The 26,699-nt window shown below is 42.5% G+C and overlaps 1 protein-coding gene and 1 pseudogene across 2 annotated transcripts; one reads left to right on the top strand and one right to left on the bottom strand.

Annotated features, from left to right (window-relative positions):
* Positions 1-9,186: 9,186 nt before the first annotated feature.
* On the top strand, positions 9,187-25,403 carry LOC101397955 (uncharacterized). 2 transcript variants are annotated; one of them, XM_087421061.1, is made up of 6 exons: positions 9,187-9,276; positions 10,141-10,237; positions 10,914-11,005; positions 13,236-13,362; positions 13,619-13,714; positions 22,987-25,403. In XM_087421061.1, the coding sequence occupies exons 3-6, from the start codon at positions 10,997-10,999 to the stop codon at positions 24,303-24,305; spliced, it is 1,551 nt and encodes a 516-aa protein (XP_087277187.1). In that variant the 5' UTR covers positions 9,187-9,276; positions 10,141-10,237; positions 10,914-10,996; the 3' UTR covers positions 24,306-25,403. The 2 variants fall into 2 exon arrangements, with proteins under 2 accessions (XP_087277187.1, XP_014649834.1); XM_014794348.2 differs by lacking the exon at positions 10,141-10,237.
* On the bottom strand, positions 20,870-21,915 carry LOC106803266 (solute carrier family 25 member 36 pseudogene; annotated as a pseudogene).
* Positions 25,404-26,699: the final 1,296 nt, after the last annotated feature.

Below are 26,699 nucleotides of genomic sequence, written 5' to 3'. Positions count from 1 at the left end.
ACCAGATGTGTGAGGGGTTTTTTTTCCCCACACCACGCAATTCTGCAACACCAGCTGAGTATCCTACAACTTAACCAATTCTGACACAATCTACCTGGAGATAGCATCAGATCTCACAGGTTTAGTGTTCAGTGCCACAAGACTGCCCCCCTTCAGATGCCAATCACAAGTCCTGGTTGTCACCTGTGCTTCTGACTGGCTGGCTATAAATCAGAGGTTCCCAAGACTCCCTCCCTTGGGTTTGATTAATCTGCTAGAGTGGCCCACAGAACTCAGGAAAACTGTTTACTTACTATTTACCAGTTTATTATAAAAGGATATGATAAAGGATATAGATGAACATCCAGATGGAAGGGATGCATAGGGCAAGGTATGTGGGAAGGGCCCACTTCCTGGTTTATAGACAGCCATCTTCTCCCTGTAACCTCACATGGTGGAAGGGGTGAGGGAGCTCTCCAAGGACTCTTTTATAAGGGCACTAATCCCATTCATGAGGGTTCCACCCTCATGACCTAATCATCTCCCAAAGGCCTCACCTCCAAATACCATCACTTTGGGGATTAGCTTCTAACATACAAATTTTGGGGGGACACATTCAGTCTATAGCACTGAGCAAATAAATTCTGTTCACCAGGAAAAAAAAAACCTCTATCTATATCTGGAAGGTAGACTCTGTGGGCTTTGGCATCTGATTGAATGGGGAGAGGGTAATGAGAGGGAGGAGTTGAGGATACCATCTAAGTTTCTAGTATGAGTGGATAGTGGTGCCAAGTGGTTTAGTTGCACAACTTCATAAGTCTGGTTAAAACATGCACAGAGTTCTCTGAAATAAGGTTATGGAATGAATAGACTTAGATATAAAGATAACAATAGCTATGAAGACAACAGCCAAAGATGAAAAGAGATCTAGGTAAAATACTGAAAAATTTGAGGGAAACTAAAAAACTTCTCAAATAATTAGAGGGCTCAAGTGTATATTACCTATAAAACTTTCTTTACAAATAAATACATATTTGAAATACCAAAATACTGAAAACGTTTAAATTTTCTTCTAATTGATGGAGAGAGATACAATCTTAAAACAGGAAAGACCGTATATAGAATTGTCAGTAATAACAGCAAAACATAGTGTTAATCCTGAATAATTGCTATTAATGAAAAAGAAAAACACAACACAACAAAAACCAACAGCACACATAGTTTTGTTTCCTTCATTTTATAGATGGTATGTCACAAAAGTTATGGGAGGTGCCCACGGTCATAGTCTTATGGGGAGTAAGTAGCTAAGATAGGGTTAGAATCCACTTTGTTGTTGTTTCTTCGATTCCTTGTTTGGAGTTGTTTCTTTGATTCTGTTCTGAGAACCAAGAACTACAGGACATGGTCTCCCCACAGCTGATCTCATTCATGTGATAATGGCTGGTCCCATCACCGAGAGAAGGAATGTGGCAGAAGCATGAAGGTAGCTGGGAGTTTACAGGAAAGGGGAACTGGAGTTATTCTGCGTGTGCTTTGGCACGGGAGAGTGCACAGGGAGAGTGACAGTGATCTCTTGGGCAGTGGTTGACAAGGCAGCTGTGTATTTGATAGAATGGGGAGGCATCAAGACATTCATGTACTCCTGCAAGGAAGAAACTGGCGGCCAGCCTCCAAGACTGCCCTCAATGATCCTTGCCTCCTAGTATTCATATCCTTGTGTAGTCTTCACCCACATTGACTCAGTCAGAGCTGGTCTATGTGACCAATAGCGTACAGTGGTGTGTGACTTCAGAGGCTTGGTCACAAAAGTCATTGCAGCTACCAGATCACTCATTTTAGAGGAAGTCAGCCACCATGTCATAAAGACACTCAATCAGCCTTATGGGGAGGCCCACACGGAAAGGAACTGGGGCCTCTTGCCCAAAGCCAGCACCAACTTGTCAGCCATGTGAATGAGACACCTGGAGGCAGATATTCTGGTTCCAGTTAAGCCTTCAGTTGACTGAAGCCCTAAATGACATCTTGACTACACTCAGCTAAGCCGTTCCCAAAAATCTTGACTCACCAGAGAGATGATAAATGTTGACTGTTGTTTAAGCCATTAAGTTTTGGGGTAATTGTTATGCAACAATAGGTAACATACAAAAATCAAAGAAATTAAAATTATGAGAGACCACATCAGAGAATAAGAAATAAATCCAAATGACCCAACATAAAATAGGAGTATTAAAATGAAGAAACAAAAAGAGATGAAAGAGAACTACTATATAGAAGAAAAATTTTGGTCATTCTTTTAAAATAACCATGTAATATTTAAAATTAATCATTTATAAGTCATGAAGAAAACTTTAATAAATCTTCAAAGTACAAATTTTACACACAGCATTGATTCATCACACTTTACAGCATAACGAATTCCAAACAGACTGAAGTAAACGTATTTTAAACATCCCCATAAAGTTCTACAGAAAAATAAAGATGAACATTTATTATTTGGGTAGGAATTTGAGCAAAATAAAAGAGAGGATAACGAAAAAAACTGATATGCCTCAGTATATAACAGAATAATACAAAATAACTACCTGATAAAGAGACTTCCCAGTTTAAGATTCTAGTCCAGACAGCTCCCCTGAAATGATAGTATTTTCAACTGTATGTTTAGCAGACATTTCAAACTATCCTATTCCAAACCAAACACCCAATCTTACCTCCACAGATGTACTCCTCCCCAGGTCTTCCTATCTCAGTTAATGTTTCTGATCTTCTAGTTTTTCAGAATTCCCTGGAGTTATCCTTGACTACTCCTCTTTCTCTTGCTAGTCCATCCAGTAAATCAGCAAATCCTGTCAGCTCCAACTTTAAAATACATACAGAATCCAACTCCTTCTCATGTCCTCCTCTGGTACCATCCTGTTTCCAGATTAGGCCTGAGGTGGGCATTCCGTGCAAGAGGGAGATGGTTGGCCCAGAGCCACAGTCAATTCTGGGAAATGTAGTCCAGAGCCCCACCAGTCAGGACAAGCAGAGAAGGCAGCCTTGTTTACCTGCCTGATCTGTTTGTTCTGTCAGACTGGCCAGCCACAAACAACCCATCCCCACTTCGGGATCGGGGGTTTCTTGCCTTCAGCCTCATTATGGCTGTGTGGTCCTGTCCAAATTTGTTCCCAGTTATGTCATCCAGCTGCCTGACAGTCACAGCCTCAGGGGACCTGGCCGACCCACCCTACAGGACAGACCAGAAGTGCTGATATTAATTCCATCTTTTATAGTTCTTTCTTGGAAACATCTGGCCCAGCACAAGCCGGGAATGGCCCAGTGACCTTCTTCAGGTTCCAGCCCAGAGTCCAGGGCTCCAGTCTCTTTGTTTGGTTCTGTTTCCATGAGGCCTCCTGGCCTTTGTGACATCATGAAGCAAACGTCCTCTCTGAAGATGCTTTCTCCAAGGTTCCAACACATTGGCTCACTCACCACTCAGAAGGCAGAGGTAGCATTTCCTCCACCCACAGGTCCTGAGGTCTGGTTTGGTGGAAAGACCAACTCATCCACTCCACCAGCTCCTTGAGCAAGCCGTTTAACCTATCGCCATCTCCATTTACTTCATTTATAAAACAAGGAAAATAATACCTGTTTTATACTGATGGTATACGTGAAGCATAGAGCACAGCTTTTAATATGATTAGTTTGAGAATGTTGGAATCAGACAACTTTTCAACACCAAGGAGTCTTTCAAAGAGGTGAGAAGAAAATTTTTCTTGAAGCACAAAAGGGACAGGATCCTGAGAATAGGGTAGAGTTTAATTAGATACAGCAGGGCATTGCCCTCGCACCGTTCCTTCCCTCCTTCCTCCCTCATTCAAACGTGCTCAAGCCAGGGCCAGGACCGGAGTGAGGTGACAGATACTCCTTCAGGCACAATGTTTAAGGGTGCACCAAAAAAAACTCAGTAATCAAAAAACATAATAGTTTAATTAAATATTTTTAAAAACAAAAATTAAAGTAAAAAATCCATCATGAACAAAACATCAAAATTTTAAATAAAGATCTGGTTACTATATTAAACCAAGAAGTGACTGAGCACAGACAGTGGCAAATTCATATCACTTGATTAACTGTGACCACTCTAAAGTGACCATTTTTGTTTTTGCAACAAGTTTTCTGTGGGGAGATAATTTGAGACTACAAAGATGTACTGTTCATCATCAATCTTCACCAAAAGATTTAGGATCAATGAGATTTCTGCCTGAATCAATTACTGCTGTGATGGTTAAAGATATTTTCTAACTCTATTATTCCTTCTACATTCACTTGCTGGAATTCTACTATAAGTTCTTCACTTTCTCATTCATTCATCATTTATTTTAGCATGGACATATGAAACATTTTATTAATGAGTTATAATGTATTCCTGTCATTATTCATATTGATGCTCAAATTGTCCCAATTTTGGCCCACAGAAGCCCCCTTGGAGCTGAATCCTGAAGAATACACTTCCAAGAGCTTTTTTTTTTTTTTTTTTTAAAGATTTTATTTATTTTATTTTTTCCCCCCAAAGCCCCAGTGGATAGTTGTGTGTCGTAGCTGCACATCCTTCTAGTTGCTGTACGTGGGACTCGGCCTCAGGATGAACGGAGAAGTGGTGCCTCGATGCGCACCCGGGATCCGAACCCGGGCCGCCAGCATCGCAGCGCGCACACTTAACCACCAAGCCACAGGGCCGGCCCCCAAGAGCTTTGACAAACATATTATATCCATGTAATCACCACCCCAGTCAATATATGCAGGGTTTCCATCATCCCCAAAAGTTCTCTCCTATTCCTTTGCAGACTTTTCCCCCACCCCTAGCCCAAAGCAACCAGTGACCTACTTTCTGTCACTATAGTTTTGCCTGTCCTAGAATTTCACTTAAAATAGATGGATGTTGGGGCTGGCCCTGTGGTGTAGTGGTTAAGTTCAGCCTGTTCTGCTTCAGCAGCCCAGGTTCATGGGTTCAGATTCTGGGCCCGGACCTACACCACTCATCATCAGCCATGCTGTGGCAGTGACCCACATACAAAATAGAGGAAGACTGGCACAGATGTTAGCTCAGGGCTAATCTTCCTCAAGCAAAAAAAAAATAAAAAGAGGAAGATTGGCAGCAGATGTTAGTTCAGGGCAAATCTTCCTCAGCAAAAAAAAAAAAAAAAAAAAAAAAGATGGACGTGCAGCTTAGCTTTCAGCCAAAAACTCAAGGAAACTTCTATGCATATTTCTGGAGCTCTTTCTCTGAGTATCTCCCTCACTCCTCTTCCCTCCTCTTCCATACTCTGCCTTGCAAATTGCAGTCACTTCAGTTTCCCCGAGCTCTGTTATTTGTCTCAACTTAGAAAATCTGTTATGCTCTGCTTGGGTTCCTCCTCCCTGCATTGTGGTCTGGAATATGCCTTCAGATTGGGCCGGCTCCGTGGCTTAGCGGTTAAGTGCGCGCGCTCTGATGCTGGCGGCCCGGGTTCGGATCCCGGGCGCGCCCCGAGGCACCACTTCTCCGTCCAACGCGAGACCGAGTCCCACGTACAGCAACTAGAAGGATGTGAACCTATGACATACAACTATCTACCGGGGCTTTGGGGGGAAAAAATGAATAAATAAAATCTTTAAAAAAAAAAAAAAATATGCCTTCAGATAGAAAGCCACTGCAATTATAGGAGCTCATTTATTTCCTCCTCTCCCAGTGATCAGAGTCCTGCACCACCAGTTGTCCACTGTCGGAAATGACTTGTTTCCTACATATGACCTAGTTTCTATTTGTTTATAGAGTGGGAAGAGAAGTTTAGTACTATTACACCATCATAGTTGGAGGCAGGGAATCCTCCGTGACATTTTTTGAGCATTTCTCTACTTTTTAGCACAAGAAGATGCTCCATACTCATCTTGTACTTTTCCTGCCCCAGTCCTGGAATCACATTTCTCCAGGAAGCTTTGGTTCCTTTCATTAGAGAATGGTATTTAGAAACCGAGGTCTGCACGCTAAGTATGCTCATTGCTACTGGGGCATCATTGCTTCCAGGCCCATTCACCAAACAGAAGTAGAAAATACACAAACACACAAATATTTTTTTAAGTAATAAGACTATAGAATTAATTTAAATAAATACTTTATTTTAGGAATCTTTGATTTACAAAACAAATTGCAAAGATACTGCAAATAGTTCTGCACCCAGTTTCCCCTATCTTTAACACATTAGTATAGTATTTTTGTTAAAATTAATGAACCAACATTGATACATTATTATTAACTAAAGTCCATACTTTATTTTTTCTTAGTTTTTATCTAATGTCCTTTTGTATTCCAGGATACTACATTGTTTTTAGTAGTCATGTCCCCTTAGGCTTCTCTTGGTTGTGATGATTTCTCAGACTTTCCTTGTTTTTAATGACCTTCCCAGTTTAGAGGAGTTCTGGTCAGATATTTTGTAGAATGTCCCTGAATTTGCATTTGTTTGATGTTTTGTCATTAGACTGGGGTTATGTGTTTTTGAGAGGAAGACCATAAAGTGCCATTTTCATCACAGCTTATCAAAAGTACATGCTATCAGCATGACATCACTATGGCTGTTACCTGGGTGAGGTACACACATTTTTAATCTTGAGTTCCCACTAATCCAACACCACAGGGTTCTTCCTTACCTTGCAACATCCTTTATTTATACCTCTCTTCACCCACAGTAAAACACCGGCTCCCAAGAAACCAATACAGTATATCTATTCATTTGCTCAATCCTACAATGCATACACAATAGTTTCCAAATCACTACCCCAAAGCTATTATGAAAAAAATCTAAGTTGAGTTCAGAAATTACTTGATCTGTTTTGTTTCATCTTTTGTCTTTATATATTAGGAACATTAGCTCCTTATCTGAAATATATAAAGTCATAAATATCTTCTATCTATTTGTCACTTGTCTTTTGCCTTTGCTGTTGATGTATTTTGCCTTACAAAAGTGCTTTAATTTTATGTTCTCAATGGTAGCCATCTTTTCTTTTTTCTCTCTTTCTTTTTTTTGTGAAGATTAGCCCTGAGCTAACATCCATTGCCAATCCTCCTCTTTTTGCTGAGGAAGACTGGCCCTGGGCTAACGTCCATGCCCATCTTCCTCTACTTTACATGGGACACCGCCACAGCATGGCTTGACAAGCAGTGTGTCAGTGCGTGCCCGGGATCTGAACCCGCAAACCCAAGGCCACCTGCAGGGGACCGCACGCACTTAACTGCTGCGCCACCAGATGGGCCCCAGTGATCTTTCCTTAAGTCTGGATTTTTGAGTCATAATTAGAAAGTCTTTCCACACATCCAGGCTATATGGAATTCACCTCTGTACACATCTGGTACTTGTATAGTTTAATTTAGACCTCTGATCAATTTGGGTTTTATTCCTGCATGATGTAAGGTATGAATCCAATTTTATCTTTCTCCAAATGACTATCCAGTTATTTCCCAAGATTATTTATTAAAAAGTCCATTTTTACTCCAATGATTTGCCACCTTTATTATACACTAAATTTCCCTCTGTATTTGATAATATTTCTGGATTTTCTACTCTCTTCTACTGGTCTGACGATTCATGAGCCAATACCACACAGTTATAATAACAAGCTTTTTAGAATGCTTTAATATCTGATTGGGTTAGCATACCTCACAGCTTTCCTTTCTCAGAGTATTCCTAGCTATTCTCGGATGTTTATTTTTTCATTTCAACTTTAGTATCAACTTGTCTATTTCCAAGAGGGAAAATCGTATTGGCACTTTTATCGGGCTTAAATTAAATTTCTAAAGTAACTTAAAGGAACTGACATCCTTGAGACGTGCAACGACATGGACACGAACAAATCTCAGATAAGATGTTTCCAGAAGGCACACACAAGGGTACATATTCCAAAGGAAACAAGGTCAAATCAAGAGACCAGAGCTCTGGACTTGGGGCCTGGCTCGAGGACCACCTGTAGCACCTGGGACCTTCTCTTCATTCAGAGACCAGGTACAACAGGGCCTGACCAGGATATGGGGCATCGGACCCCCGACATACCGGACCACGGGGTCAAGTCCAGGGCTTCCCACACTTTCACTGCCAAAGTTGAACCACCTGTGGCAGCAGGTGACTTGGCCGAGAGAGGTCAACCCATAAAAGAAGGTTCGGATCCCAGGCGCGCACCGACGCACTGCTTGTCAAGCCATGCTGTGGCAGCGGCCCATATAAAGAGGAAGATGGGCAGGGATGTTAGCCCAGGGCCAGTCTTCCTCAGCAAAAAGAGGAGGATTGGCATCGGATGTTAGCTCAGGGCTGATCTTCCTCACAAAAAGAAAAAAAAAGAAAAGAAAACTCCTTGACATCTCATTTAAAACATTTTTGCTGATTTTATATTCTCTTTCAGAATCTACATTTCAGCTTAGAAATAAGGCTTAAAATTAGTTACCAGGGGCTGGCCCGTGGCGTAGCCTTTAAGTGCACGCACTCCGCTTCTGGCGGCCTGGGGTTCGGATCCCGGGCACGCAGGGATGCACCGCTTGTCAGGCCATGCTGTGGCAGCGTCCCATATAAAGTGGAGGAAGATGGGCACGGATGTTAGCCCAGGGCCAGTCTCCCTCAGCAAAAAGAGGAGGATTGGCAGATGTTAGCTCAGGGCCCATCTTCTTCACACACACACACAAAACAATGTTACCAGATAAACTCTTGGGCTTTTTCCTCCCTTCAAACCTTCTGGTAAAACGGCTGCTCCACGGAAATGGTGATTTAATAGGTGAGAAAAGTTTTCACACAGACACAGTTTTACACAGTCACACACAAGCGTGTATCCAGCGCTGAAGAGTTCCAGTCACACACTCAACGACCAGGTCAGAACCCAACACGACACACACTGTCACAAGAACCACCGCACACCCGGTCGCTCACATTCACCTGCAATCAGACGGAGACAATGACGCGCAGACGGCACCGCCGACGCCATAGACCTTCACACACCGACCACTGGCCTGGAAAACGCTCTGTCGTGTCCCCCACGGCCCAGCACACACGAACGTTCGGGCCCCGCACACCCTAAAACATCGCGAGAGCCTGCCTTGAGGCTTGACTTTGGTCTTCACACCTAGAAACTACGTTTCCCAGCAGACACTGCGGCGCTGGCCCAATCGCGACGCAGCATCAGCGGGGCTTTGTGCGTCTGCGCCATCTTCCGGCTCCCGAGTCCGCCGGTGCCGAGGGGGAAGTGCACCCCGGACTGCGGGGTTCGCGGCCGCAGTGGCACCTGGATCCGAGGAGGAGGCAGGTGAGGGACTCCGGAGCGTGCCAGGCGGTCCGGGGTCCGTGCGGGAGCGGGCGCCGCGGCCGGGCGGGACTCGGGCCTGGGAAGAACCGGAACGTCTCGCCCCAGCGTCGGTCTGCGGCTTTCCCGGCTCTGGACTACATTTCCCATCGGCCCCCGCGGCGCCCGCCCCGCTAGCGCCCCCTTTCTGCGTCTAGCCTCATACCGCGGGTTCATTGACCCCTTAGCTGGGTGTGGAGGGGTCCCGACCCCCTGGAGATGCTTGTGGATGTTTTACATTCATTTTTACTCTTGCTTTTTTTTTTTTTTTTTTTTTTTTTAATCTGGGACGAAGTCTTGTTTCATGAGATTCTCAGAGTTGCAAGACTCCAAAAGATTTGGGACCACTAGTTTAGAAGCGAAGACTTGGGAACATTTCAGATAATCTTGTTCAAAATCTATGTCCAACAATGGGGAAATGGTTGAGTAAATCACGGGCCACTTATGCAATAAAATATTATACAGCTAATACAGATGCTAAAACAGTGGTCATAATAAGGAAAAATGCCTATTACATGATATTAAGGAACATTCATAATTATCTCATTTACACATTATTTAGAATTCAATATTTGTAAAATGCCAGGCACTGCCCTAAGTTCCTTTATAAAATGCTACTCGTGTAATGAACTCAGGAACTGGTTAAATGTCATCACTCTTAATACTCAGATATTTTCTATTCCAGTTTTGTTTTTGGTCTTTGGGTTGTTTGTTTTGTTTTGTTTTTGTTTTTAGTTCATGTGTTAGTAGGTGGGTGGGTCTGAATTCTTTTGCTGAAAGTTCTCATGTTGTACAAAGGGTCCAGTTGTGAATATCTTTCATTGTCAGTTAACGTCATCCCACAACATTCTGGATAGTTGCTTGGCGTCCGTCATACGGCTGTGCCAAAAAGGATTCAACCATTTGCCTACTTGTGGACTCTTAGGTACTTACTTTTGGCTCTGTGTTTCGGGAAATATTGTGCATTCAGCTTTGCTACTGTTATGTCTCGGTACAGACGCATATTTATGTGATGGTAATGGAGCACTGGGGCCTGCTCCATCTAATTTTCCCATTGCAACCACACTCCATTTGTTGACTCAAGGCAAGGTCCACAAAATGGTGTCCAACAGGCCTTAGGTAGGGCTGTGGGGTTCTTTGTGAATTTGGAAGTTGGGTAAAGAGCCAGGGAGACTTGTGAGGGTGTTACATTGTGGGCGTGAGAGAGTTAAATGGTCTGGTTCTGGGAAGGCTTCATTGTGGGCTGGGCTGAGGCAGATCAGGCAGGCTTGGCTGCTTGGCCTGAGGACAGCCTTCCTTGTCCTTGAGACACAATGTGATCTCAATCACTGGCCCAGGTCTGAGCATCCCTACCTCAGATTTGCATCAGTAACAAGATGGAATTTTCTGGGTATTTAGGGGAAATGGGAGAGAAAGGGCCACTGGTCCCCTGTCTCCTTGCAGTAGGTAAAGCTGGGTTTCCTGGAATTGGGTGAGGGCCACAGTTTGTCCCAACTCCCTCTAGTTTTTGTGAGGGTGGGAGTAAAGGGTTGACGTAACCATGGCATTCTGGGAGCTGTGAGGCAAGCCTGGCCTCTCATGTTTGCTCTTTCCTCCCCCAGCTCTGCCATCTCAGGACTCTGCCCTTCCCCAAGAGAGGAACCAGGAGAAGGAGGACCCGTCAGCCCATGGGATTCTAAAAGTCATGTCCCTTGTGAGTTTTAAAATCATGTAAATATTTGCTTTCCTAATCCTGAAGCTTCTCACCTGGGTTCCATCCAAGAATCTGGTTCTCAGAGGTTCCCATTTTAGGGAATAAAAAAACCAGGCAGGGGACAGCCCCGTGGCTTAGCAGTTGGGTGCGTGCACTCCGCTACTGGCGGCCAGGGTTCGGATCCTGGGCGCGCACTGACGCACCGCTTGTCCAGCCATGCTGAGGCGGCGTCCCACATACAGCAACTGGAAGGATGTGCAGCTACGGCATGCAGCTGTCTGCTGGGGCTTTGGGGAAAAAAGGAGGAAGATTGGCAATAGATGTTGGCTCAGGGCCGGTCTTCCTCAGCAAAAAAAAAGAGGAGGATTGGCATGGATGTTAGCTCAGGGCTGATCTTCCTCACACACACACAAAAAAAACCAGGCAGCTAGTACCTTTTCCCATCACCCCCTCCACTCTGACCAGTGCCCACGTATTTATTCTGTATAGCATTTCACATCTTCTGATGGCATGGTATTCTGCCAGGAGGCCAGATGGAGCAGAAATCATTTCTTTGTATAACTTGAGAGCATCCCTCAGAGGAACCGAGGTCTGATGAAAAGGAGATGAATACTTATGAGACACATCCCATAGAAAAGCAGGGGAACTAGTCTCCTTTGGTCCCGATTTCATTGTGGGGTACAGTCTCCTGCTTTGGGAGGTATCGATGGTTGGGGGTGTAATTGAGGCTTAGCTGGGAATCCATGAGAGATTAGATGCCAGGATTACGGTCCAGTTTGCAGTTGAACAGCATTTGAATCTGGGTCATTCTTTTTTTTTTTTTTTTTGTGAGGAAGATCAGCTGTGAGCTAACATCCATGCAATCCTCCTCTTTTTTTTTTTTTGTGAGGAAGATCAGCCCTGAGCTAACATCCATGCCAATCCTCCTCTTTTTTTTTTTTTTGTGAGGAAGACCGGCTCTGAGCTAACATCTATTGCCAATCCTCCTCCTTTTTTTCCCCAAAGCCCCAGTAGATAGTTGTATGTCATAGCTGCACATCCTTCCAGTTGCTGTATGTGGGACGCCCCCTCAGCGTGGCCGGGGAAGCGGTGCATCAGTGCGCGCCCAGGATCCGAACCCAGGCCGCCAGTAGCGGAGCGCGTGCACTTAACTGCTAAGCCATGGGGCTGGCCCCCAATCCTCCTCTTTTTGCTGAGGAAGACTGGCCCTAAGCTAACATCTATTGCCAATCCTCCTCCTTTTTTTTCCCCTTTTTCTCCCCAAAGCCCCAGTAGATAGTTGTATGTCATAGTTGCACATCCTTCTAGTTGCTGTATGTGGGACGCGGCCTCAGCATGGCCGGACAAGCGGTGCGTCGGTGCGTGCCTGGGATCCGAACCCCTGCCGCCAGTAGCGGAGCGCACGCTCTTAACTGCTAAGCCATGGGGCCGGCCCCAGAATCTGGGTCATTCTCATCAGGCTCTTCAGCTTAAGAGCGAGAGAAGTGCAGAGCTTCGGATTTTGAGACGGTCAGCAAGATGGATAAATTGTTCAGAATCTGGAGAGTCAGAGCTCGGAAGAGCCAGCAGAGATCTGATCCAGCCTCTGCATCCAAAATAAGAGACTAGTTGAGTCATGTTTTTCACTAGATAGAAAATTGTACAGCTGACAAAAGTAATCTAAATTCAAGATTTTTCTCATAAGGAAAAATGCTTGTGATATGTACTGAGATAATGATGAATCTATGTTTTCAAGCAGTTCTCAACTTACATGAAAATCCTATTTTCTAAGATAGAAATATTTCTTTAATAAAATATTTTGGGGTAAGTCTATCAAAAATTGTTGGCCTGGCTTTTTTTTTTTTTTTTTTGGTTATTCCATAAAAGCAGAAATTATAGGTCTCACATTGAGAATTGATGATATGCCAAGGACAGAGTAGGCAATGTGCTTTATTACACTGTTTGTCACAATCGGGAAAACTCCATTTAGCTGGATTTTAATTTTCATCCAAGACTTGGGTACAAGAGCTTTGGTTTGGAGTAAAAAGGAAAGTTTAAGGACATTTGAATATTCTGTTTTACTCAAGCCCATTTTCTCCTGTCACCTGCTCACATTGGAGGCCTCCAGCCCCAGCCTTCAGCCTTTTCACCAGAACACCCCCTTCCTGCAAAGACCCCCTCCATCTCTTCTCGTCCCACCGAGAAACATTTTCTTGAAATAGGCATATAACGTACCTGCCTGTTGTTCCAGGGGTCAGACTTGTTCAGGGATGTGGCTGTAGTCTTCTCCCAAGAAGAATGGGACTGGCTGGCGCCTGCTCAGAGGGATTTGTACAGAGACGTGATGTTGGAGACCTATAGCAACCTGGTCTCACTGGGTAAGGTGACCTGGCCCATTAGTTTGGACATTACCCTCGGGCACATCTGTTCCTTCCTTGCCAAGTTAGGGGTGCCTTTTGAGTAGTGAAAGGGCAGCTCCATGGGCCAAAGCTACATCTTCCCCGACCCTGAGGTGACTGGCACCTCTTTTCCTGGCTCTTCTTGCAACTGCCCCTCCTGCTCGATGACCAGGCCCTGGATCGGACTTCTGGGGCCCCACACATAACCAGGTGGCATGTTTTTTCTCACATCCAGGTCTTGCCATTTCCAAACCTGATGTGATCTCCTTCCTGGAGCAAGGCAAAGAGCCCTGGATGGTGGAGAAAGCAGCGAGAGGAGGCCTGTGCCCAGGTGAGTGAGGCCTGTGTGGGAAGAGAGAAGCCATCGCAGATAACCATCCAGGTGGTTGGCGAGGAAGCAGGCCCCTTGAGTTAGAAAATTTTCCTTCCAAGTTGCCAAATTCAGAGGTCAGGTCGCAGTTATCATCTTAGCTTGTCAGCAGCATTTGACAAAAGTGGTTGCCTCTTCCTTCCTGAAACATTTCTGTGTATTTGGCTCATCACTGCCTCTTATTCTCGCCTACCTCATGAACCATCCTCAGCCTCCTTTGGTGGATCTTCTCACCTTCTCTAAGTGTTGGAGCACCCCAGGGCTCAGGCTTGGGCCTCTTATTTTCCGTTTATTTCTATTCCCCAGGACCTCCATTACCATGCTGTATATACCATTCACACCTGTGCTGTCTCCTATGGAGCCACTGGCCCCATGTGGCCATTGACATTTAAATTAATTACAATTAAATACATTTTAAAATTCAGTACCTCAGTTGCACTTGTCACATTTCAAATGTTCAGTAGCCACTTTGTGGTTAGTGGCTAATGTATCGAGCAATGCAGATAACAGAACATTTCCATCACTGCGGAAAGTTCTACCTTCACCTTCAGCTTCTCCCTGAAACTCCAGACACCTGTAACCAACCCCTTCTCATCGTGTCCACTTGGATGTTCACCAGGCAGTTTGCACTTAACAAGTCCAAAAAGGAGTCTTTGATCCTCCCTAACAAATCTACTCTTCCCCTTTCTTCTGCACTTTAGTAATACGGGACTCTGTTCTTCTACTTACTCAAGTCAAAAACTCTTGAAGCATCCTTGACTTTTCTCTCCCACACACTTATTCAGTCTTTCAGCAAATCCTGTTAGCTCTACCTCGAAATATATCCAGAATTTAACTACTTCTCACCAACACCACTGCTATCATCCACATCCACACCACTGTCATCTTTGGCTTGGACTATTGCAGTAGCCTCCTCCTCGTCCCTCTGCTTCCACTCTTGTCCACTACAGTGTATTATCCACACAGCAGCCAGAGTGACCTTCTCAAAACTTCAGTGAGGTTGTGTTACATCTCTGCTCAAAACCTGCCAAAGACTTCCCATCTCACTCAAGAGAAAGTTCAAAATTGATAGCCTGGCCTAGAAAGCTCTATGTCTGTGCTGTCCAATATAGTAGGCACCAGCCACATGTGCTATTTAAATTTTAATTCTAAATAAAACTAAGTAAAATGTAAAATTCCATTCCACAGTCGCCCTGGCCACATTTCAGATGCTCAGTAGCCATGTGTGGCTGGTGGCTACCATATTGGATAGTGCAGAATAGCACGTCAGTATCACAGAAAGTTCTGTTGGACTGTGTTATCTGCTTCCCCGCTTCCCCTCTGATTTCATCTCCTGCCACTCTCTCTGTTGCTCATTCAGTTACAGCCACATAAGCCTCTTTGCTGTTCCTTTAACATAGGGGTTGGCCAATGTTTCCTTAAAGGGCCAGACAGTAGATATTTTAGGCTCTGTAGGCTACCTGGTCTCTACCACAACTACTCAGCTCTGCTGTGGTAGCACTACAGCAGACGATACAAGTTTACCCACCCTGGCTTTGACACAGGAAGCATGCTCCTGTCTCAGGGCTTCTTCCCTTGCTGTGCCCTCTGCCTAGGGTGCTCCTGCCCTGGATCGGGGATTTCTCAACCGCAGCAGTGTTGACATTTTGGGCGGGATAATTCTTTGGTGTGGGGGGCTGTCCTGTGCATTGCAGGATGTTTAGCAGCCTCCCTGGCCTCTACTCGCTAGAGGCCAGTAGGCCCCTCCCCTCATTGGTGACAACCAAAAATGTGTCCAGACATTGCCAAATGGCCCCTGGGGGGCAGAATCTTCCCTGACTGAGAACCAAAGTTACAATGTGATGTGAGACAAAAAACATATCGATAAACAGTTTCCACCAAGTACGATGTCCTGTAAGAGAATTTCAGATGGGGAGCTCAGAACTAAGCGTTACAGATGTGGGAGATTCACCCACACTGAAGTGGTCGTTGGCCCCGGGCAGTGAGTGAGGTCAGGTGTGGAGTGAGCATCCGGGGTGGGGGGGAAGGCGTGTACTGCCGTGTAACCTAAGATACGGTTCTGGGGATTAGGATGTGGGCAGCTCTGGGGGGCTGCTATTCTCCCCACCACACCTGTAATGTCAGAGAGTAGATTTTTGCTTTTGTTTTGTCATTTGAGTTTTGACAGAACATATTTGTTTGTTTGAGGTGCTCAATTTTTTTACTCCTTAGATGTGTGGGTTTCTGTCACAATTAAAGAGGACTTCCCCCTCTGAGGTTATAAAATGAGTCTCCTAGGGTTTTTTCTAGTTTATTTATGATGTTATTTATGATCCATATGGAATTTATCCTAGTCTAAGATGTGATTTCACATTAGTTTCCAGATTGTTATGCAGTTATTCAAACAGCATTTATTAACTATTTTATCTTTTCACCACTATCTGTAGAGCCACCTTTATCATCTGCTATAGTACCTCTGTATTTGGATCTGTTTTTGGACTTTTTGTTCTATCCCATTAATCTCTCTGTCTAACCATGTGTCAATCCCATACTGTTCTAATTATTGAAGGTTTAAATATGTTTTAAATATCTGGTAGAATTAGTCCCTCTTCATTCTTATGTTCAGAATTTTCTTGGCTAGTCTCATTTATTTTTCCAGCTGAACTTTAGAATCAGAATGTCTGGTTTCAAAAAAAAATCATATAATTTTTCTTACTGAGATCATGGTAAATTTATGGATTAATTTGGGAGAAAACTGATTTCTTTATTATGTGGAGTCTTCTCTATTAAAGAACATAATACACTTTTCCCTTCATTGATGTCCATCCCTGATGAAGGTTTTAACATTTTCTTTATATAAATGTTGTACATTTCTTACTACATTTATTCTTAGTATTTTATATTTATTGCTGCTATTGGAAATGGCATAATCCATAATATGGACTAATATAATATGGTATTCATCCAAGTATACTCCAACTTGTTATTTTTTATGTATGACAAAAGCCATTTATATCTTCAGATTAAGTTTTTAGCTACCCCAACTTACTGAATTTTCTCACTGTTTATGACAGTTTTTCATGTAATTCTCTTGAGCACTCCAAGTATTCAATTATATCATCTGCAAATAGTGAAAATGTTTCTGTATTTTTATACCTCTTAGGTTTTTTTCTCTTGTCTGATTATGATGCTGGTTATGTAGCACTCCCAGAACAACGTTAATGGGGGTAGTTTACATATTAATCTTGTTCTTGACCTATAGGAATATTTTTAATGTCTTCTCATTAAGCATAATATCAGGTTTAGGAATGAGATAGGGATGTTTTATTAGGTTAAAAAAGCATCCACCAGGGCCGGCCTGGTGCTGTAGTGATTAAGTTCACGCACTCTGCTTTGGTGGCCCAGGGTTCACATGTTTGGATCTCGGCATGGACCTATACACCCGCTCATCAAGCCATGCTGTGGTGGCGTCCCACATACAAAATAGAGGAAGATTGGCACAGATGTTAGCTCAGGGAAAATCTTCTTCACCAAAGGAAAAAAAAGAAAAAGCATCCACCTTTTCATATTTTATTAAGTTTTTTTTTCTTTCAGTCTATAAACTCTGGATTATATGAGTAATTTCCTAATACTGAACTCCTAATACTGAATACTGACTCTATTTATTTAGTTTTGTGAGGAAGACGGGCCCTGAGCTAACATCCGTGCCAATCCTCCTCTTCTCACTGAGGAAGACTGGCTGTGAGCTAACATCCATTGCCAATCCTCCTCCCTTTTTTTTCCCCCCAAAGCCCCAGCGGACAGCTGCATGCCGTAGTTGCACATCCTTCTAGTTGCTGCATGTGGGACGCGGCCTCAGCATGGCTGGAGAAGCGGTGCATCAGCACACGCCCGGGATCCGAACCCGGGCTGCCAGTAGCGGAGTGCGCGCACTCAACCGCTAAGCCATGGGGCCGGCCCTGAATACTGACACTAAACATTCAAGTGTTGCATTTCTTGAGCCAGTTGTAGTAATTTATATTATTTCTGGAAAATGTTCTTTTTTAATTTTTTTTTAAGTTATGGTAAAATATATATAACAAAATTCACCTTTCTAAAGTGTATAGTTCATTGGCATTTATTACACTTACAGGGTTGCACAACTGTCACCCTTATCTAGTTTCAGAATATTTTTATCAACTTGTGATATTGTGATTTATAACAAGAAATATATATTTGGTCTTCATCCCTGTTTTCTGGCACACAGCTCTTAAAAACCCCTGGAATCTCTGAAGTCCTAAGTGTCTCCTTATATACTAATGAGATGACTAGTGGCTGGGGTCTCCTCGATAGCTTCAAGATGTGGGCTAGTTGAGAGGGGAACCAATTATATGATTGGAGCGTTGGATCTTTGAGCCCCTACCCCAAAACCTCCAGGGAGGGGAGAGGGGCTGGAGGTCGAGTTAATCACTAATGGCCAATGATTTAATCAATCATGCCTACATTATGAAACTTCCATAAAAATCCCTAAAGTATGGGGTTTGGAGAGCCTCCAGGTTGGTGAACACATGGAGGTGCTGGGAGGGTGGTGCCCAGACCACATGGAAGCTTGACATCCTTTCCCCATATCTTGCCCTGTACATCTCTTCCATCTGGCTGTTCCTGAGTTAGATCCTTTGTAATAAACTGGTAATCTAATAAGTACACTTTTTTCTTGAATTCTGTGAGCCATTCTAGCAAATGATTGAACCCCAGGAGGGGGTCATGGGAACCTCCAATTTATGGGGCAGGTAGGGCTTGTGGGACTGAGCCCTTAATCTGTGGGATCTGACACTATCTGCAGAAAGATAGTGTCAGAATTGACTTAAATTTGTAGGTCGCCCAGTCAGTATCTGCCAGAGAGTTGGACAATTGCTTGGTGTGAGGGAAAAACCCACACATATTTGGTGACCAAAAGGGTCAGAAGTAAAGAATGGAGAGTAGAGTGGTGTTCAGAAGTGTGTTTTTCCTAGACATACCCCAATAGGAAACCCTATACCCATTAAGCCGTCATTCCTTATTTCCCCCTACCCCCAGCTCCTGGCAACCACTAATCTGCTTTCTGTCTCTATGGATTTGCTTATTGTGGATATTTCACATAAACAGAATCATATAATATGTGGTCTTCTGTGTCTGGCTTCTTTCACTTAGCATGATGTCCTTTTTTTTTTTTTTGTGAGGGAGATCAGCCCTGAGCTAACATCCTTGCTAATCCTCCTCTTTTTGCTGAGGAAGACCGGCTCTGAGCTAACATCTATTGCCCATCCTCCTCCTGTTTTTCTTCCCCAAAGCCCCACTAGACAGTTGTATGTCATAGTTGCACATCCTTCTAGTTGCTGTATGTGGGACGCGGCCTCAGCATGGCCGGAGAAGCGGTGCATCAGTGCGCGCCTGGGATCCGAACCCGGGCCACCAGTAGCGGAGCGCGCGCACTTAACCGCTAAGCCACCAGGCCGGCCCAGCATGATCTCCTTAAGGTTCATCCATATTGTAGTATGTGACAGGATTTCCTTCCATTTTCAGGCTGTATGTATATGCCATGATTTTTTTATCCATTCATCTGTTGATGGACATTTGGGTTGCTTCCACCTCTTGGCTATTGTGAATAATGTTGCAGTGAACATGGGTGTGCAGATATCTCTTTCAGATTATGCTTTCAATTCTTTTGGATATATACCCAGAAGTAGAATTTCTGGATCATATGGTAATTCTATTTTTAATTTTTTTAGTAGCCACCATACTGTTTTCCGTAGCAACTGCACCATTTTACATTCCCACCAGCAGTGCACAAGGGTTCCAATTTCTCCACATCCTTGTTAACACTTGTTATTTTCTGTTTTGTTTTGTTTTTTTCCATAGTGGCCATCATAATAACTGTGAGGCAATATCTCTTAGTTTTGATTCACATTTCTCTAATGATCAGTGACGTTGAGCATCTCTTCATATGCTTGTTGTCCATTTGTATATCTTCTTTAAAGAAATGTCTATTCAAGTCCCGTGCTCATTTTTTATTTGGGTTATTTTTTTGTTGTTGACTTTTAGGAGTTCTTTATATATTCTGGATATTAACCTCTTACCAGATATATGATTTGCAAATATCTTCTCCCATTCTGTAGGTTGCCTTTTCACTCTATCATTTCCTTTGATGCACAGAAGTTTTTAAGTTTGATGTAGTCCCATTTGTCCTATTTTTGCTTTTGGTGCCATATCCAAGAAATCATTGCCAAATGCTACGTCATGAAGGTTTCCCCTGTTTTCTTCTAGGAGCGTTATAGTTTTAGGTCTTACGTTCAGGTCTTTAATCCATTTTGAGTTAATTTTTGTATATGGTATAAGGTAAGGGTCCTGCTTCATTCTTTTGCATGTGGATATCCAATTTCCTCAGCACCATTTGTTGAAGAGACTGTTCTATCCTCATTGTGTGGTCTTGGCACCCTTGTCGAAGATCATTTGACCATATGCATAAGGGTTTATTTCCTGGTTCTTTATTCTGTTCCATTGGTCTATATGTCTGCCTATATGCCAGTACCACACTCTTTTGATTACTGTAGCTTTGTAATATGTTTTGCTATCAGGAAATGTGAGACCTCCAACTTTGTTCTTCCTTTTCAAGATTGTTTTGGCCATTTGAGATCCCTTGAGGTTCCATATGAGGAAACCAAACATTTTAATGCTAAAACTATACATAAGATTTTTAGACATTATTTCATTGGTTGTCCAAAAACAGTGACTACTAATGCTATATAATTAACTTTTAAAATACTCTGTCAGGTCCTATCAGGAAAATGTGAAAATAATACAGATGATCTCACTATTTTTGTTGCTGTTTTGCAACTTTACAGAGAGTTGAACAGAAGCCAGAAGATAGAAAATTATGACTGTCAGTACTATCTTAATTTAGATGAGTGGAGAAGTGCTCATGGAATAAACAATACTATACTCTGACTGCCATAAATCAACAAAACTCAGCTGTGCCAAGTGTCTGTGATAGAAAAAGTGGCAGTTTGGAGTGAGGAGTGCTTTTAATGGCATGTCCTTAGAGGCAGCTGAGGTTTTTTTCACTTTGCCAAAAAGACCAAGTAATGTGTGATTACTTTAATTCCTAAAACCAGACTTCCATTTGAGCATAGTTACGTGTTCCCAACCTAATTTTCTTCTGTCCACTAGGCTGGCTTTAATATTCCATGGTCCACTGCAATCTTTTGGTTGTCCTTTACAGGATGGCAGCCAGATGTTGCTAACCGTTGAGTAGATCGACCAGTTCATAGGTGGCCATCACGATGGCTGTTTGGAATCTGTCTCACCCGAGTTGTTAGACCATAATAAAGAGACCCATAACCTTCCTCTTGAACAACCAAACATGGCATCTGAAAAAATATCTGTACTTTGTGCCCTCTTCACATAGTCTTGTTGTTACAACTTCATGTGGATACACTGTGGTTGTGGCACAAGTTTATGAGGTGACAGCAGCATCGTGCCCACAAAATCTGACACTTCTTTCACAGACTCCGCATCACCTTCCATTGTTGAAGGAATCTTTCATTCCAGTAGTTTCTGCTTAATACTTTCACAAATAACCAAATGAATAACAGTCCCTGATATGCCACATGAAGCATATGAAGCAGACATGCTCCTATAAAGTCCTCTTGGGCCATCTGTCTAATACACTTTATGAACACACTCAAAAGCACCCAATTGCTTTTCTCCATGGTTCCCTGCATCAAGCTGTAACCAATTCTTTATTAGCCAAATAGGATTGGTTGCCGTGATTGCAGTAAAACAGGCCACTGCAGCCAAAACCATGTATGGGGCAGAATCAGGATCAAATACACCATTCAGCTTTTCCTTGCAGTTTGAATAAGCAGCAAAGAATGTTATTCTGGAAGAGGCCACCCCCATTAAATTGGGGCCTGATCCTCTTAAACAAGGAACAAGGCTCTTCTTTTTCCTAGGTCACCTTTAGGCAGTGGAAAAGTGCAGGAGAGACTGGTCCAGTTGACACTAGCTCTAGCCATGATGTTCAGCTAAACCTCAGAGATAGACAGCATCACAGCAGAAGACCACAGCTACATGTGGCATATCACATGTCCATAACTTCCAGTGGGCATGTGAGAATAGCCCCCTGTGCCACCACATCCCCCGGCAAGCAGATGCACCATTGTGTTCCTCTGACCAGACGAGGATCCAGCCACCTCTCTCTATCATTTTTTTTTTTGTAAATAACTTTTGGTTTTTTTTGAGGAAGATTGGCCCTGAGCTAACATCTGTTGTCAATCTTTCTCTTTTCTCTTTTTTCTCCCCAAAGCCCCAGTACATAGTTGTGTATCATAGTTGTAGAGTTGTAGCTCTTCTATGTGGGACGCTGCCTCAGCATGGCTTGATGAGCAGCGAGTAGGTCCGCGCCCAGGATCCAAACTGGTGAACCCCGGGCTGCCGAAGCAGAATGCGTAAACTTAACTGCTGTCCCACCGGGCCGGCCCCTCCTTCATTTTTTAAAATCCACTTTATGGGCCGGCCCCGTGGCTTAGTGGTTAAGTGCATGCGCTCTGCTGCTGGCAGCCAGGGTTTGGATCCCGGGCGCGCACCGACGCACTGCTTGTCCGGCCATGCTGAGGCCGCGTCCCACATACAGCAACTAGAAGGATGTGCAGCTATGACATACAACTATCTACTGGGGCTTTGGGGGAAAAATAAATAAATAAACAAAATTAAAATCCACTTTATTGAGGTATAATCTATACTCAAGAAAATGTATGCATGTTAAGTATAATATTTTGATGAGTATTAACAAATGTATACACCTGCATAACCACCACTACAGACAAGATAAAGAACATTTTCATCACCCTGAAAAGTTCTCTTGTGCTCCTTCCCACACAGTTGCTCATAGCTCAGGCCCAGGTAACCAACGATTTGCTTTCTGTCACTCTAGATTATATTTGTCTTTTCTAGGGTTTCATAGAAACATTCATTTTGTAAAAACGTGGTTCAGAGATGATTCTGATCCACACTAACATTTTAGAACTACTCTTATAGTCTCTCTCTCTGATTACTTCATCTCAATTTATGGTATTTCCTCTTTCTCTGTTCTACTTGTCCATTTCCTAATTGCTTAGCCACATTCAAGAGCTTATAGGTATTATCTTGAGTCTAGACTTTCTAGTTTTTACTATAGAAGTTCCTTTTTCTGCAAAAAGAAAAAACAAACACATACTTGCTTTTTTGTTCTTTTTCAGTATTGGAGTCCTGGTATGATACTAAGGAATTATCTCCAAAGCAGCACATTTATGAAGGACAATCCCCCCGGTGGGAGATAACGGAAAGCCTTACAGGTTATGGTCTTGAGTGCTCGAGCTTCCAAGATGATTGGCAATGCAGAAGCCAGCTTGACAGACAACAGGGAAGTCCAGATGTACATTTGAGTCAAATGATAATCAGTCATGAAGAAATGTCCACTTTCGACCAGCAAGCATCCCTTACTTTTTATCAGAAAATTCACACTGGAGAAAAACCCTATGGGTATAATGAATGTAGAAAAGACTTCTGGCAAGAGGACTTCCTTCTTAATCATCAAGGAATTCATAGTAATGAGAAACCCTATAAATGTAAGGAATGTGGGAAGGCCTTTAAATATGGCTCACGACTAATTCAACATGAGAATATTCATTCTGGCAAGAAACCCTATGAATGTAAGGAATGTGGAAAGGCCTTCAATTCTGGTTCAAATTTCATACAACATCAGAGAGTTCATACTGGTGAGAAACCTTATGAATGTAAGGACTGTGCAAAGGCCTTTAGTCGAAGCTCACAGTTGATTGAACATCAACGAATTCATACTGGTGAGAAACCCTATCAATGTAAGGAATGTGGCAAGGCCTTCAATCGGATCTCACATCTTAAAGTACATTATAGAATTCATACTGGGGAAAAACCCTATGCATGCAAGGAATGTGGGAAGACCTTTAGTCATCGGTCTCAGTTGATTCAACATCAGACTATTCATACTGGCAAGAAACTCTATGAATGTAAGGAATGTGGGAAGGCCTTTAATCAAGGCTCAACTCTTATTCGACATCAGAGAATTCATACGGGTGAGAAACCCTATGAATGTAAGGCATGTGGGAAGACCTTTAGGGTGAGCTCACAACTTAAGCAACATCAGAGAATCCACACTGGAGAGAAACCCTACCAATGTAAGGTATGCGGTAGGGCGTTCAAACGCGTCTCACATCTTACTGTACATTATAGAATTCATACAGGTGAGAAACCATATGAATGTAAGGAATGTGGGAAGGCCTTTAGTCACTGCTCACAGCTGATTCAACATCAGGTAATTCATACTGAGGAAAAGCCTTATAAATACAAGGAATGTGGGAGGACTTTAAATCATGATTCAACTATTCAACATCAGAAGATGCATAATAGAGAAGCACAAGTGGATATAATAAATGTAGAAAAGCCTTCCATCAGCACTTACCCCTTATTAATCATCAGAGAGTTTATGTTAGCAAGCAACCATATGAATGGAAGTAATGGGAAGAGCCCATTAGCTTAGGCTAATCAAAACTTACTCCTGTCTTGGAGAAAGACTTGACAATGTAATGTAAGTGAGAATGCCTTCCTTCAGAGCTCTCCTTAATCCTGAGTCATAATATTCATATTGAAGAAAAATTTTATGGATGAAAAATGTTTAGACCATGTTTGTCAAAGAGACAAGGAAAGGTTGGAAAAAATTTTGTCTCTAACACATTCTAGAATCATATTTTCTAGCCACAGTGTAATAATTTTAACAATAGCCAAAAGTTTTAATTTTCTTGGAAATTAAAAAGAAACAAGCCAAATTTACTCTTGGGTTAACAAGGAAATAAATCATGCAGTTACCATGAATGGTATTGAAAAGAATGACAATGCGAGTTTTACATGCCAAGAGATGTGGGTTGTGGCTAAAGCTACTCAGGAATTTCTATGGCCATTAAATGCATGCAGACATGAAAACCTGAAAGATTATACTCAAATATACTAAATGTACTATTCAAGAAGCGAGAGAATACCAAACACCCAGATGATGAAAGAATGAATGAATAGAAAATGATGAAATAGAAAGTGGTTGTTACAGTCTCAGTTTTTATCCAAGATCCAAGAGTAAACTAAATTTACGAGAGGGTTTCTTAATTTTCCATGTTGTTTAATTGTTTTGGGTTATCTTTTACAACTTCTGTCACAGACAGAAGGGGTTGGTTGCCTACCTAGCAGCCATACCCAATTCCCCTTCCTATTGGTGCATCTGTGTTTTGCCTTAGAATCTGAAGATGTCACATGCAAATATTTCAGCCTCTTTTGCAGCTCAGGATGGCCCATATGTTCCAGTGTATGGCCAGTATGTTCTAGGGATCTGCGGGGGCTTCTGGGAAAGACTTTCCTCATCCAGAAGAAAGATATATTTGGAAGACTCCTTCCCTATCATTTCCTGCTTTTAAACATTTTCCTATGAGAACATGACACCTGGAGCTGCTGCAGCCATCTTGGAACTAAAAGGAGAAACCAGAGGATCTCAGAGAAGCTGACCCAGAACACTGAGCCAGAAGGCCAATTCTGGAACTGTCTCTCTGATGCCTTGTTATGTAAGAAAAATAAACCTTTATTGCTAAAGTTACTTTTAGTTGGGTATTTTGTAAACTTGCAGCCAAAAGCATCCTAAATGATATAACTTCAAATTTTATTTTATTATGATAGGTAAACGTGGCCTGAAAATACCTACTTTTTTGAATTTGACATTTTTCTTTGTGACTAAGTACAGGATTGATTTTTGTATATGCTCCATAACATTGAAAAAGAATATCTATTGTACATTTCTGGATACAAGATTCTGTTTAAGCCAGTAGATTATAATGATAAAATTCACCATGTTCTTATATTAATTTGGTATACTGGATGAGAATTTCCTAAAATTGAATTTTTTTAACCAAGATCTTGAATTTCCAGAGATTTTCACTCTTTATGTTGTTTGGCCTTTAATGACATATTACTTAACCCCTATTTATGAATCATACCTTTTATTATGATATAATATCCCACTCGGTTAAGTGTAGGGGTCACCAAACCAAATCTGGCCTGCTGCCTGTTTTATAAATAAAGTTTTATGGGAACACAGCAGTGCTCATTTATTTACATATAGTCTACAACTGCTTTTGTCCTACAACAGCAGAGCTGAGTTGCTGCAACAAAGACTGTGGCCACATGAAGCCTATATTTACTGTCTGGCCCTTTAGATAAAAAGTTTGATAACTCTGGCCTAGTGTAATCCTTTTGGTATTTTATTTCCATACCGTGTGATACTAACATTAATGATTTATCTTTGGTTACCTGGTATGTTTTTGCCCATCCATTTATTTTCAACCCGTCATTTTAGTTATTTCTTACAAAAAACATACAGCTTTTTTTTTTTTTTTTTTTTGCTGAGGAAGATTTCACCCTGAGCTAACATCTGTGCCAATCTTCCTCTATTTTTGAGTATGTGGGCTGCCAGCACAGCATGGCTGCTAACAGAGCAGTGTAGGTCCGTGCACAGGAACCAACCCCAAACCCAGGCTGCTGAAGCGGAGAGCCCTGAACTTAACCACCAGGCCGCCGGGGCTGCCCCATACAGCTGATTTTTTAAAACTCAAAATTTGAATTTTTCTTTTCTATAGGGAAGTTCACATTTTTATTTAGTGTAATAATTCAACTTTACTGCTTTCATTTTACATGGCGTGTACTATTTATGTTATCTTGGTCTTTTCCTTTCATTAGTTGGCTGATCAATCCCCTTTTCTCTTGCTAAATTGGAACTTCCTGCTGTGCTTAGGGTAGTGGTTATCTGCCCATTCTTAATCATTATTTTGGCAAAATGAGAGCACTATTCTACTTTCTCACCACTAATTTTCTCTGCCACTCTCCTCCAGGAAGAGGC

The sequence above is a fragment of the Ceratotherium simum genome, chromosome 33 (genome assembly GCF_057802395.1).
Source record: "Ceratotherium simum simum isolate JZ-2026a chromosome 33, ASM5780239v1, whole genome shotgun sequence".
Taxonomy (NCBI): domain Eukaryota; kingdom Metazoa; phylum Chordata; class Mammalia; order Perissodactyla; family Rhinocerotidae; genus Ceratotherium; species Ceratotherium simum.
Note: the sequence above shows the minus strand (reverse complement) of the source record. Positions and strands in the feature narration are given on the sequence as shown.